A 15,530-nucleotide genomic window follows, 5' to 3' on the forward strand; every position below is an offset into this window, starting at 1 on the left:
TAATTCGTTCCAAAACCGAGCTCGTATCTCAAACTAATTTCTCCCATTTAAAATAACTGAATTCAATTTAATCTGTTCCGGACCTATGAAAAATCCCCAATTATGAATATGAATAAAGATATGTTTTTAAATAATAAATAAACATGTATAATTAACAAATACATAACAAAATATGAAATAAAGAAATAAAAGTTATTTAGCATAATAGTCTTACTTTGGAGACAGACGAGTGCGGCTAACGAAGGTGAACGGCGAGGAGGAGGGAGAAGGGAAGGGATGTAGGCACTCTAGACACGTACATAAACGGCACTTTTTTAGAACTTAAAACTACTTTCGTAACTTTTAAAACTAAAACTACACTTTCCTTATTTCAAATGAAAGAAAAAACTTAAAACAATGCACTTAACTTTAAACTTAAACTAAGCTTAACATTTACGTAAATTTAATTATCACTTGTTTTTGCCTTCTTGGCTGCACTTTCTGTACTTTCACTCGCAGCTCTTTTCAATAAAAATGTATCCAAAGAACTTTGCTTTTGCCTGCCTTTCAAAGTGCTTCGAAAATGTGACAAACAAGTGTCATTAAAAAGCGCTGTAGCACGACCAGTTGCCACTTTTTCTGGGTGTTTATTTTCAATGAAATTTGACAGCTTTTCCCACATTGCCAGCATGTCTTTAATTTCACCTGTAGAAATCACTTTCTCCGGCTCTTCCTCCTCCTCACTCGTGTTAATCTCTTCCAGAACCTTCGTGTGTTGCATCACCTGCAGCTCCTTCAACTCTCTCAGTTGAGAGTTCCTCCTCATGTTCTTCGACGAGTTCGTTGACATCACCCTCATCTACCTCCAGACCCATCGACTTTCCGAGAGATACAATCTCCTTCAACTCTTCTTGCTCGGTCTCGGGCTCAAACCCTTCGAAATCTCTTTCTGCAACAGCATCAGGCCATAACTTTTTCCATGCAGAGTTCAACGTTCGTCTTGTTACCCCTTGCCATGCCAAGTCAATGATACGTAGACAGATCACGATGTTGTAGTGATCTTTCCAAAACGCTCGAAGGGTTAGATTTGTGTTTTCCGTCACTTCAAAGCAGCAGCGGAACAAGTGCTTCGTGTACAGCTTTTTGAAGTTGGAAATGACCTGCTGATCCATCGGCTGTAGGATTGAAGTCGTATTGGGTGGGAGGCAGAGAACTTTGATAAACTGGAACTCCTCCAGAATATCATCTTCAAGACCAGGTGGGTGGGCTGGAGCATTATCAAGGATGAGCAATGCTTTCATCGTGAGTTTATTTTCTTGCAGATACGTCTTCACTGCAGGGCCAAAGACGAGATTTACCCACAGTAAAAAACTACCGCGTAACCCATGCCCTAGCATTGGCGCGCCACATAACGTGCAATTTTTCTTTCAGTGTCTTGTGCGTCTTGAAGGCTCGAGGATTTTCCGAATGATAAACTAGCAGTGGCTTCACTTTACAATCACCGCTAGCATTTGCACATAATGCAAGGGTCAGACGGTCCTTCATGGGTTTATGGCCTGGCATCATCATCTCCTCTGCTGTGATGTAAGTCCTCCGTGGCATTTTCTTCCAAAATAGGCCCGTTTCATCGCAGTTGAACACCTGTTGCGGGATGTAGCCTTCCCTCGCAACAAGCGCAGCGAACTTTTGGATGTACGTATCGGCTGCTTTCATGTCTGCACTCGCAGCTTCGCCATGCCTCACCACTGAATGGATGCCAGTTCTCTTCTTAAAATTATCAAACCAGCCATGGCTTGCCTTAAACGCTTCTTCTGATGCCTCTTTAGAAGTTGATGCTTCTTTCTTCAATAAGTCGGCATAAATACTCCGTGCCTTCTCACATATTACTGTCTCCGTCACTGTATCTCCTGCCAACTCCTTCTCTTTCACCCACACGAGCAGAAGCTTCTCCATTTCCTCGTGGATATTTGTCCTTAATTGGGAAAGAATTGTGGTTCCTTTTGCTGGTGTAGCACTCTTGATGGCATCCTTCTGCTTCAATATCGTACAAATTGTCGATGTACTACGGTCATAGATCTTTGCAAGTTCAATCACTCGTGCGCCACGCTCATGTTTTTCTATTATTTCTTGCTTTAGTTCTATCGACATCATCCTCTTCTTCCTGTCACCATTGTCCTTAGCACTCACTTTCTTCGGCCCCATGATAACACACAAAAAAGTTCAGTAATCACGCAAAAAAAAAAAAAAAAAAGAGTACAGCGCACAAGATACACTTTGATTCAAGCGGGAAACACGTGCGAGTGAGCGAGAGATGCTCTCGGATGATGCTCGACCCTGCGCGCCAACTAGCGGGACGCTCCGGAAACAAGGCTCGTATCTCGGATTTGGGCTCGTATCTTGAACGAAAATATGGCCCGAGCTCCGGCTCGTATCTCGAGGTACCACTGTACCACTGTACAACGGAAAAAAAGTAACTAGTTAGCTTTAACCGTTTTGCTCACAGTGCGATTTGAATACAATTATATATGAAATTTTGTTTTTGCGCTATCATATATCGCATTATTCATATATGATAATGATATTTTTTTCATTTCTGATGGTTGCATACTAAACTTCAGGCAATGAAAAAAAAAGGAGCCAAAAATGAACTCTTAATCTTGAAAACTAAGCGCGCTGTGATTTTTTGAAAAAATTATTTTTTCCGCTTCGGCGCTCACTCTGAGACCCCCTTGGCATACGGGAGATGATTTTTATTATACCCCTTAGGCGTTTAAGGGTTAATGAGATCTGGAAGATCTCTATTCGACGACACTTCCAATCCTCTGTGCTTGAAAGCAGATCCCAACATTGCCTTATAGCCCTTGAAAGAAAATCTGCTATTTCTGTTATAGTTGTTTTAGAAGACGAAACATTATGCTTTTTACACCAGGCTCTAAACACAGCCCTCTTTGCCTCATAGACTTTACTTGAAGATTCCCTTCTGCACTGCGCAATAGCTCTCGCTGCTTGTCTTGAAAACCCCTTCGCTCGTAAGAGTTGTCGGACAGTCTGTAAGCGGTTAGAGACAGAGTGGATAGTCCTTGATGGTACCTCCTGAAGTGGGGTTGTCTAAGTAGATATGTTCTCTGAGGAAGTAACCTTGGCCAATCCACTAGATGATCTAAAAGATCTGGAAACCATTCCTGCACTGGTCAGAATGGAGCAATGAGAGTCATCGAAACGTTGTGATGCGTTCCGAATTTGTTGATGACTTCTCTCACCATCTTGAATGGAGGAAAAGCGTACAAGTCTTTGTTCGCCACTCCAAAAGCATCACATCTGTCGACCATGCTTTCGGGTCCGGGGCTGGTGAACAGATTCATCATAGATTTCCCCCAGAGTTTCCACAATTCGAGGCATACCACTGGATTCATCATCCATTCTGTGTGAAGCACTTGCCTCCTGCGGCTCAGTTCATCCGCGAGACTAATTCCCGACTGGGGAGTAACTGCAACTTTCGTCTGTTTTTTAACATTCCTAAATCCTGAGCTAAAGTCAGGGTTTTCTGAAGGTCCTCCATGCACCTCTCCTTTGTTTGTGAACGGAGAACCCAATCGTCCAAGTAAAGGGATATCCTTATCCCGAATAGATGTAACCATTTTGCAATGGGAGCTAGCACTCAGGTGAGCACTTGTAATGCGGTCGAAAGCCCGAAACACAGTGCTCTGAACCGGTATATTTTGTCCCTGAAGACAAAACGCAGAAACCTCTGAGTTTTGGTGTATTGGGATATGAAAGTATGCATCCTCCATATCGATGGAGATCATCCAATCCCCTTGACGGATTGATGAAAGGACAGACTGATTCGTCTCCATCTGTCTTTTGCACATAAAGGTTCAGAGTGCTTACGTCCAATACGGGTCTCCATCCCCCCGATGACTTGGGAACAATGAACAGACGATTGAAAAACCCTGGTGTTAGTGACTCCTCTAATAACTCTATTGCTTTCTTTTGCAAGAGAGACGAAACCTCTTCCGAAAGGGCGATGAACTTCTTTGAATTTTCTGAGTAGGCTGTCAAAGCTATCGGAGAGCCTGATAACGGTGGTTTCTCTTGAACAGAATATCATAACCTTCTCTTAAAACCTTTACGATCCAAGGTTCCGCCCCTCTTGCTTCCCATTCTTCCCAAAACTGATGGACCCTCGCTCCTACTGGCGCACGAAGGACTGATACACTACTTCTTGGTCGAGGGGTTGGTTGAGGATTTTTTAATAGATTTAAGGGTGAAACGTGCTCTGCCCTTGATCTTGGGAAATATCTACCGAATCCCCTGCCACGAAAGGGTTGTCTTCGGCTGGCTGGCGAGGGGCATACACTAGGATATTTTCTCCAGTCCGTTTAGTGGAATGCGAGAGAAGATCCTGTTGCTTTCTTCTGCAATTCGGAGGCAACTAGCACTACTGTCTCTTCTGGAAACAGGTGCTTCTTATCCAAGGGCGAATATAACAAGGCAGACTTTTGGGTACAAGAAACTCCCTTGGATGTAAAAGAACAATACCTAACATGAAGAGAGAGGCTAGTTCTGCGGAACTGTCTCTAATCCCCTTATCTAAACAGGAGATCACTCCCGAAATGTCTGTAAAAGCTTCCTCACTCAACATTGAATAGCTCTTCAGTTTACGTCCCAAGGCTCCTACTGTCCAGTCCAGGAAGCTAAAAACTTCGAATACCTTAAAGATATTCTTAATGAGGTGATCTAATTCTGATGCCGTAAACATTATCTTGGCCGAGTTGAAAGCCAATCTTCTCGCCGAGTCAATAAGCACGGAAGTCTCCCTGGGCGGAGGCAGACACACCCAAAGAGAGAGCTTCTCCGGTTTCATAACACAGTCTCTCCTAGTTGAAAGACGAGGAGGAGGGAAGTAGAAGTTGACCTTGCCTTGATCCCTCTTATCCTCAAGCCAAAGGTTAATTTCCTTTAACGCTTTCAAGCTGAAAAAGACAGTACATATTAGTTTCGGTAATTTCCTTGAGTCTTCCTGGTTGTCCCTCATGTAAGAAGACACTGGAGACGTGGGGGTTACTGGTGAGAATGAATCTGAAAAATTGTCTACCAAGTAAAAAAGCAAGGCTTTGTAGGCACTGAGAGAAGACTCTTTATCCTCCTCTTCTCCTTTCTCTTCTTCTTCGGCTGAAGAAATAGGTGAAAAAGTCTCTACAGGTTGGATAGGGGATGCCGCAGATTGAATACAGTGGGGCCTCGTTATCCACGGGGGATAGGGCCCAGAACCCCCCGTGATAAGTAAATACCCGTGTTATCCTGATACCCCCCTCAAAAATTGCTTAAAACTGCCTACTTTAATAGTTAACCCACCCAAGACCACTATTCCAATGTTTATAACTGCCTACTTTAGTTCAAACACCAAATATGTTTTCAACTATCACCTAAAACTAAATTCAAGACAGTTTTAAAGTTATTGTACAAAATTAGCCTTAACAAATAAATGTAGTATAAGTACTACTGTACATATGTAGCCTACTAGCCTAGGGATTACAGCTAGAAGCCTACATATGCATGGTGGGCCCATTTTTTTTTTTTTTTTTTTTTTTTTTTTTACAAGGAAAGAGAGGATGAGTGGTAAGAGAACTATCAAAATTATGTAAATCATATGGGTACTCACCAACAATCTATGTTGATAAAAGATGGCGACGATTTTGCAGTGCAATCCAGTAATATAATAACGATAATGCTACCAGCAGTATGCAGCGAAACATCTCTTCCCTTCGTCACAACACGTTAATAGTATATTCCACGTAAAAACCTTCATCTGACCTTTAGGCGTCTTTCCCATAAGAGTAAAAGAATCAGGGCTTTTGGATGCCACATAATTAACTCGTTTATATGGGTACAATTTAAAGAACGCGCCGCACACCACATTTCATAACAACAACAAACAAACCTTGGACAAACGTGAGTAGGCCAGTGTTGCCAACTGGGAATGGCAATTTCTTGCTAGATTTTGTTCCATAAAAGGCTAAAAAAAATCACATACCGTATATACTCGAATAACGTGCAATCTCCCAAATCGTGCGACCCCCAAATTTTCACCAATAAACAGTGGTTTTGTGTTTTGTCATGTATCTCATGTATCATGCAAGTTCATAAGGTTGGTGGTTTAGCCTGCTAATGGCCGAGTCATTCAGATGTGTGCTGATGCTAGTCAAGTTACGGTAATTTTCTTATTAATCTCGAGAATAGAATAGAAAATCTCAAGATTAAAAAAAAATCCCAAGATAATAAAATAATTGTAAAAATAACACGCCTTAGAGTCCTTAATCATTCTCTCTCTCTCTCTCTCTCTCTCTCTCTCTCTCAGGAATAAATACGAACGTACTGTAATTTGAGTCTTTTACCAACGGGTATCAGTAAATGTGTAGACATTGTGTGCGTGTTTAAAAAAATGTGCAGTACACACACATTCCGATGTTTCGGTTTTTGGAATTTTTCAGATTTCGGAAATGTGAGGTCAGATGCATAATCAATCAAACACCACTACTGCAGCAAAAACATTTTTTCCCTTTATGTTTTTCATTATTGTTATTTATTAATTACAGTTTATTTAAATAAATATTAATATAATACTGCTAAATGAATGTGAGATAATTAAGATCACCTATAATAAAATAGTGGGACAATTAATATACCATATGTTCACTAATAGGTATTATTTTCAAAACAAACATTCCGTAAAACACAAAAAATATATGTACATAACAATCAAAATATAATAATGTTTTGCAGTTCAACTTGTGAATTTTAACAATAAGTATGACTATATAATATATTTCACCATATCGATCTTGAAGTTGAAGAGTCGTAAAATTCTGAGGATGGTCCGGGAAAAGGATTTGTACTTTGTGATTACGTATCGCTACGACACACTGGTGTTTTTCATACCACTATACGTTAAAGTTAAAAACATGACATAGAATCGACTTTGCGACTTCGTTCACTTTGATATTTTTAACGATACAATAACTATCATTTGTACTACTAAAACCATCTTCACATAAGTAATTTTTCGTAAGATATGTGTTGTTGCAAAAGCTAGCTTATACATAAAAGGCTTTTATAATTTAAGTCATCTTAGATATACATATGTACCCAAACTCATTGTGGGGAAATTTACTACTGTTTCCTCGGATATTGAAATACTTTAGCATCATTCAAACACTTTAATAATATAATGCATAAATACTAGGCTATACATATTTACATCGTATACAAATACTACATACAGTTATATACACATACTTTTATATACAAAGTTAATCATATGAGTAGTGATCAGACGACAGCTGTGCACTGGACTACGTACGTACTACTTGGAAGATAAAACAAACAAAAATTTTGTTGTTGTTAGTCGCCGGGATAGATTAACATTTTTCCAGAGATTAAAGAGCTGAATTTTGTTTTGAAGGTATGTCAACCGCGTTAGTAAATAGGTATCATCTAAGGAAATTTTTTTCTCTTCTTTTTGCGGAAGAATCTTCAAGCCATTTTGCATTCAAAGTAATGAGAAGGAATCATTCTATTCTTCATGATATCAGTAAAATACTTACACTAATAATAAAAACAAACTACGTACTGTATGCAAAACACATACATCATCGTTAGCTTCGTGTGTGTAAACGTTCATTCTAAGAAATTACATAGTATAACTAACACCTGATTGGTTGGTTGGTAACCATGGAGATCTGTTATCCAATGACTGCCCTCTGCTTCTGTTCTATTTATAGACATATGCCATGGATGGCACTAGGTTTGAACGTTACCATGTTCGTGATTTTCTGACTGCTGACGGCAAAAATTACTCAATAATTTTCTTTATATAATTATTCCTTCGTGAAAACAATAATATAATAACGCGGTTGACATACCTTCAAAACAAAATTCAGCTCTTTAATCTCTGGAAAAATGTTAATCTATCCCGGCGACTAACAACAACAAAATTTTTGTTTGTTTTATCTTCCAAGTAGTACGTACGTAGTCCAGTGCACAGCTGTCGTCTGATCACTACTCATATGATTAACTTTGTATATAAAAGTATGTGTATATAACTGTATGTAGTATTTGTATACGATGTAAATATGTATAGCCTAGTATTTATGCATTATATTATTAAAGTGTTTGAATGATGCTAAAGTATTTCAATATCCGAGGAAACAGTAGTAAATTTCCCCACAATGAGTTTGGGTACATATGTATATCTAAGATGACTTAAATTATAAAAGCCTTTTATGTATAAGCTAGCTTTTGCAACAACATATATCTTACGAAAAATTACTTATGTGAAGATGGTTTTAGTAATACAAATGATAGTTATTGTATCGTTAAAAATATCAAAGTGAAACGAAGTCGCAAAAGTCGATTCTATGTCATGTTTTCCTAAACGCGTTGACTTAAAGGAGAATGTTATTTTGGTTGTTTTATCACTGCCACAAACCCATAACAATGCAGTGTATGTATGATAATTCTAAACTATTATTCACTACCAAAATAACGATGATATTTTGTATTGAAAATTAATGTTACATATATTCCAAACTTATTTACTTATGTAGCATGAATAGTACTATAAATATTTTGAAAGATAATCTTGCTGTGAACGCTACCATAATTTGATTTTCATATACGTACTTACATTTTGTCAGCTGGCTGGCCTCGCATAGATAAAATTGATTTCACTGATATGGAATTACTCCACGAATAGCCTTTTTATTATGAAGATATGACGATATATATAAGGTAAAAAATGCTTTATGTATTTCGTTTACGCTTCGTCGCCAATAACAAACAGCAATACTTACGATAATCTATGACAAATAGCGTTTGTATGACTTCATTGTTCAGAGAAGTTATATACGAATACTGCCAAAATAATAATGAAGTTCGAATTAATTTTAGCCTTAATGTTATTACTACTGTAATTACACTACCACTGCTATTAAAATTTCTAAAAGTTTATCAAACAAAAATGTCGCTTTGAACGCAACCGTATACATAAACCATTTTCGTACGTAAAGGTATATGCTTACATTTTGTGGCTGGCCACTCCGACGATAAGTTGAGTGCAATGATGTGCAATTATTCTTTGAATAGGCTATTTATTATGAAGATATGACTATAATATATATGGTAAGAATGGTTTCATTACCTTTATTGTCAGTTAATATCATAATGTGAATGTTTGTGTACGTTGGTGGTTATCGCACTGCAACTACGCTTAGCCTACCAATGAACGTCGTACATAAACCTTGAATAGGCTATTTATTTCGAAGATAGGACAATAATATATTAGGTGAGAATGGTTTTATTACCTTTATTGTCAGTTAATATCATTATATGAGTCTTTAAATGAATGTTGGTAGTTATCGGACCACGGCTGAGGGTTAGCCTACTGAAAAACATCGCATACGCAACACAACAAACCCGTGATGCAGCGATTCATACCAGTGATGTAACATGAGAAACGGTCCAAGAAAAAACCTGTGATTAACTGGATCCGTGAATACTGATCCGTGAATAAGCGATGCCCCACTGTAAAGCCCAAAATGCTGTCTAACATATTCTGGATGGCTGACAGAGAATGATCAGGGGCAGCCATCACCTGAAGTCCTGTCTGTAGGCCCGAAGATGAAATTGATGACATAGGCTGTCCGAACACTTCAGACTGGTCCCTCTGTGCAATTGGTTGCATACATACCTGTGGATGCTCGGGCGCTAGTGGGTGCTAGTGGGCGCTCTTGGACGCTCGGGTGCTCGTGGGCGCTCGGGACCCAAAGGTTGTTCTAGCGTCGCTGTGGAAGTTCCGGGCGCCAAAGGCTGCTCTGGCGAGCGGGCAAACTGTGGCGCCGATGGGTGCTTGGGAGTCGGCGTGTTCTCATGCTCCGAACGCTGAAGATGTCTCCCAGGAGTCCCGGGGATTACAGGAGGGACTGGTGGCATTCTTACCTGTCCTTCAGTATTACATGTGCGGACCGGTGCTGAAGACATCTCCGAGAGTCTACTCTTCCCTGTACTCTTCACCTCTGAACGTCTGCTAGAGGAAGACTTTCTCAACGACGACTTCGACTTAGAGGATGTAATCCTCTCACTACGACGTCCCTCTCCTGTCGTATCCTGAGAGAATCTCTCTGGAGTGTCCCAAAAACTACACAAAGGCTGTTCCTTCCGTAAAGGGCTAGCCTTTTTACAGGGGACTAGGGAGACAACTTACGAGCCCTCCTTTTCAATGGACGGGACTCGTCATGGAATTGCCACTGGCGCCTGGGAGAGGACTCCCCGGAGCTGGAAGCACTAGATGACAGCGGTACTCCTTTAGAGACGACTTTCCAATGGCACTCTGTTGCGATCTGGGATTTGTCAACAGAATCGCCTGAGGGGGCGACTGCTCGTGGGCAGACCCTACTAACCTCCCTTGGGCTACCAGTATGCCTCCTCCCAGGTTCTGGGGAGTTTAACAGGGACCTTTGCCTAGGAGAATCAGTGGGCCAGACAGCCACCTCCTCCAGAACACTTACACTTGCACTCACTTCACCACTTACCTTGTCCATTAAGAGTTTTTACGGATACTCCTAATTTCTCCATTGCTTGGAGCATGATCAAAAATTTCTGATCGACTCTTGCCTCTAAATTAGTCACAGCATTGGGTACGGGTGTGAGAGAGCCAAGAATAGGACTGGGAATGACAGGTGGAGGGGAAGGTTCAGAAAGAGACAAATTATCATTAGACAATTCCTGACTAATTAAGTTTTTTGCTTTAGCTCTAGAAGCCGCTTTTCTCTTTTTATCTCTCTCTAACTTGTTCGTGTAACTAGTCAAGATCTTCCAATTTCTTTGATCCCAATTAATATACTCCCCACAAGTTTGATCTGGTGTACAAGTCTGTCCCCTACAACCTGTGCAAATTGAATGTGGATCATTACCCACTTTAGCAATCCTAGTATTGCAGCCTTTACTACAAAATAACTCCAGCCAAGAGCGACGGCAAAGAATTCCAAAAATTCCGCTGCTACTGAAACTGTGCTGACAGTACCAGCCGGCAGAAACTACTGATTTTCGGACGGTGTTGGTTCCTCACTCCCCCGATAGTGGGTGGGGGTTATCACCCGACCAAAACAAACTAGCGCTTCCGCGAATTTAAAAAATTCTAGCTGCCGACGGTTTTAGAAACTATAGCTATGTAACTACTTGGTAAGTTGCATACATAAAAAAAACATTTTCCTTACATCCGTGCAGTAACTCTTCCGAAAAAAATAATAAATTTTTTCGTCCGATTGTTGCAATGTTTGCACCATTTTAAATTAGATGTTACATAAAATTTTATATATGAAAATGTGTGCAATTTTATGTAAATACAACAAAATCAACCCATGGTTGTAGCTTTTATCAGTTTTGAAATATTTTCATATAAATAACGATGTGCCAAAATTTCGACCTTCGGTCAACTCGACCGAAATGGTAAAAAAATGCAATTGTAAGCAAAAAAACTATTACATTCTAGTAATATTCAATCATTTACCTTAATTTTGCAACAAATTGGAAGTCTCTAGCACAATATTACGATTTATGGTGAAATCATGAAAAAACTTTTTCCTTACGTCCGCGCGGTAACTCTTCCGAAAAAATAATAAATTTTTTTGTCCGATTGTCGTAATGTTTGTACCATTTTAAATTAGCTGTTACATAAAGTTTTGTATATGAAAATGTGCGCAATTTCATGTAGAAAAGAAATAAAAAAAACCATGGTCGTAGCTTTTATCAGTTTTGAAATATTTTCATATAAATAAATAGAAAAAATTTGACCTTTGGTCAACTTTAACTCGTCTGAAATGGTAAAAAACTGCAATTGCAAGTTACAACACTTACATTCTAGTAATATTCAATCAATTACTTTCATTTTGCAACAAACGGGAAGTCTCTAGCACAATATTGCGATTTATGGTGAATTTTTGAAAAGTTTTTTTTTACGTCCGCATGTTACGAATTCATGCATCATATTGTGATAATATTTTCTCTCTGTTGCTTTGATCGTTTTACAATTTGTTATATACCAAAATCATTGCAATTTAGTGAACAATACAACAAAAAATAATTAACTCATTAGCTTTAACCGTTTTGCTCACAGCACGATTTGTATACAATTATATATGAAATTTTTTTTCGTGCTGTCATATATTCCAATATTTATACATGATAATGATATTTTTTTCATTTCTGATGGTTGCATACTAAACTTCAGGCAATGACAAAAACGGGAGCCAAAAATGAACACTTAATCTTGAAAATTAAGCGTGCTGTGACACTTTCGGAAATACGTACCGGCTCGGTGTTTAACCCTTAAACGCCGAGTGGACGTATTTTACGTCGACATTTTTTGTCTCTCGGGTGCAGACTGGACGTATTTTACGTCGAGATACAAAAGTTTTTTTTAAAATTCGCGGAAAAATACTTATAGGCCTACCAGCCGAAAACTCTTGAATCACGCGCCTTGGGGGATGCTGGGAGTTCACGGATCAAGATGTTGTTTTGTTTACAATCGTTACGCAGGCGTGCAAGCGCGAATTTCTTTCTTGCCGCACTAAAAAGTATTGGTGACACATCTCGGAAATTATTTTGTCACTTTGACATAATTTTTGTACCATTTTAAATTAACTGTTACATGGAGAATTATATATGGAAATGTGCGCATTTTTATGTAAATACAACAAAAAAATACTCATGATTGTAGCTTTTATCAGTTTTGAGATAATAAATGCTTGCTTCTAGAGTTTGAACACTACATATGACCCTAACCATGCTCCCTAAGTATTAAGCTAACTTTTAAATGAAATTAAAGTTACTGTAATTTGATTTAAAAGTTAGTTTAATGCATCACCCTTAAAAAAGAAATAACTGGTTGGCGTAAAAATAGTTACAGTAACAGTAACTACTATGTACATACCCATTACCCATTTTCATATGTTTACTAACTTTACACCTAATTCATGGGATGCCATTTTCTTTTTCCCTCAGAGTGAAAGAAGTTTTCTTTGCGTAACTAGGTAAACTTCGTAAGTCTGTTATAACAAAGGTACACAATTCAATGAAATAAAGAAAAGATATATGTACAGATGTAATGTTTGCAGGGGGTGACGGTAAAATTCAACCAATTTAAAATCATGTACCAGTGTCTAACTAATGAGAGAGAGAGAGAGAGAGAGAGAGAGAGAGAGAATGTACGTCATGTTAGGTAAGACTCTGGAGGGGTATTATCTTTAAAAAAGTACGAATGGAACCACATCTTCTGAAAGTAAATTAACTACCGTATATGTGCTGTAATTACGTAACATAGTACATACAGATTGTACCAGCACTTCTCTCTGAGGTTAAAGATAGTAATTTTCACAGAGCGATAACTTTCTTTGTCTCTGATGTTTTACTAGTTGATCATGAAGGTCTTATATACAGACAAAACACTGTGAATTACGTACTACCTTTGTATATATTTAAAAAAATATAAATAACACACAGAATCTCCATACTGATTTTACACTTGAAAGCATGAAAACTTATACTAATTGTAGTATATTAGTTCATACTTCAGAAATTAAAGTTTCTGAAGGGATATCATTTTTGAAAAGTGCAGTAACTTTGCAAATAGGTATTGCATCTTGTAAAAGTACGTATATGCACTAACTGTAGGTGCTATAATTACTTTAGTATCATTTATGCATGTACAAAAATAAAAATAATGCATTTCTACTAAAGATTTTATACAGAAAAGCTTTAAACTTAAAAATATACATAATTAAAAATGAACAATTTTGCAGGGTTTTGCAGTGTTTCTGGAGGATTTGCAAATGTGCATGCTATTGTGAAAGAACTCATGTATGTTAATTACTTAGGTTCCAATGAAAAATCGCGCTATTGTCAATTTGCGCAACTTGAGTCGCGTAAGTTCGAGGTATTACTGTAACAAAACAAGAAAAAACTCATCCTGAAAGCTTTCAGCTTGAAGGCCACTAAACATTTGGCTTGAATAAATGTATATATCACCAAAGACCTGTTAAATAAAAAAAAAAAAAAAAAAAAAAAAAAAAAAAAAAAAAAAAAAAAAAAAAAAAAAAAAAAAAAAAAAAAAAAAAAAAAAAACTGCTTCAAACACCTGATGTTTAAATCAAGTGCAGCAGAAACAGAAAGGCAGTCATTACTAATAAATAGTCTGATTAGTGGGCAGGACTAGTTACCTACATGGAACATCAGAATTGCTACTACAAAATTTGAATTAAAGCTGCCACATGATGAGTTTCAAACTAATAGCTATGTAATTACTTGCTAAATTACTGACATAAAAAACACATATGTACACAGCAAAAGACAAAACCATATGTTCTTACTGCATCCTAAAGGCCTCATTTCAGCATTCTGAGTATAAACTTGATTGATGTCTGCAATACGGCGGCAAAGAACATTAATGGGAATTTCATAGCCATACTTGTATTTGAAGTTGTTGGCCTCATTCTGGGCTACAGTCACTTGGTACCTGCTGTCAGCTGTAATAAAAAGTAACCATGTAAAAAATTGCTGCGCAGCTAAAGCATATCCCAACCCGTCTACTTTCCATATTTTTTCAGCCTCTCATGGCTAACATATCCAATGTGAAATTACATAAACAATAATTTCAGTAGTGCCTAGAAAGATCCATTTAGAAAATCAATATTATGAAGTTCACATATGTACACGGATTTTTTTTTATTCAGGAAAGTTTGCTATTTATAATATTCGAGAAATATCAGTGATACTATAAATCATACAGAATTCAGCATCCCATAAATATCTATGTAAATGTGCCGTGTTCAATCCAAAATTATTTTGCTTTGTCACAATCTAGTTTTCACATATTGCTTTATTGGTAAAGAATGCCTTCAGTCAAGATTTTTTCAGCAGTAGTCATTATTTTCATTTAGAGTTAATGCATGTGGAAGTTTGTAAGCACTTAATTTGGAGCATGTGTTGATACCTTCACTATTTGGTAACTGGGAGAATACCTATTTCTGATCCTTTGCAACTTTGGCCTTACTGGAATTTGATTTCAATTATCAATAAATTGAGTTTGGTGTCTTCACACTTGGGCTGAGTGACTTGTATAGATATTATGACCCAAATTTTCCAAGCTTTTGATTACAAAATATTTATTTGGAATATTCAGTTTTGCATTCTTAAGTGCTCATCAACCTTGCTGTTATTTAGTAAATTCATTTGTAACTTTCCCTATGAAAGTTTTTCGGTTCTTGTGATAACTGCAGAAAAACTTATTAAATAATAAAATCAACGAATTTGAAAAAAAACAATGCATTGAAAATAAACGAAACTAAAAGCTACAATAATCAATACACTGTACAGGTAGTTCCCAGTTATCAGCGGTGGAAAATACTGTATTGGGATCTGGTTTTACAGGGGCTGGTCTCTGATTTTTGGGACCAAAATGTGCAGATTTCCAGCAGTTATTATCAGCCGATAATCAG

The 15,530-nt window shown here is 37.8% G+C and overlaps 1 protein-coding gene across 1 annotated transcript in view; it reads right to left on the minus strand.

Moving 5' to 3' along the window:
* The window catches only part of LOC135225782 (proteasome subunit alpha type-6-like), an 80,779-nt gene that overhangs the window by 17,570 nt on the left and 47,679 nt on the right, over positions 1–15,530 (minus strand). Inside the window, exon 4 of the mRNA XM_064265249.1 lies at positions 14,403–14,558. Within this exon, the coding sequence (XP_064121319.1) occupies positions 14,403–14,558 (156 nt within the window). The remainder of the gene's footprint in view (positions 1–14,402; positions 14,559–15,530) is intronic.

Source organism: Macrobrachium nipponense, chromosome 13, assembly GCF_015104395.2.
Source record: "Macrobrachium nipponense isolate FS-2020 chromosome 13, ASM1510439v2, whole genome shotgun sequence".
Taxonomy (NCBI): domain Eukaryota; kingdom Metazoa; phylum Arthropoda; class Malacostraca; order Decapoda; family Palaemonidae; genus Macrobrachium; species Macrobrachium nipponense.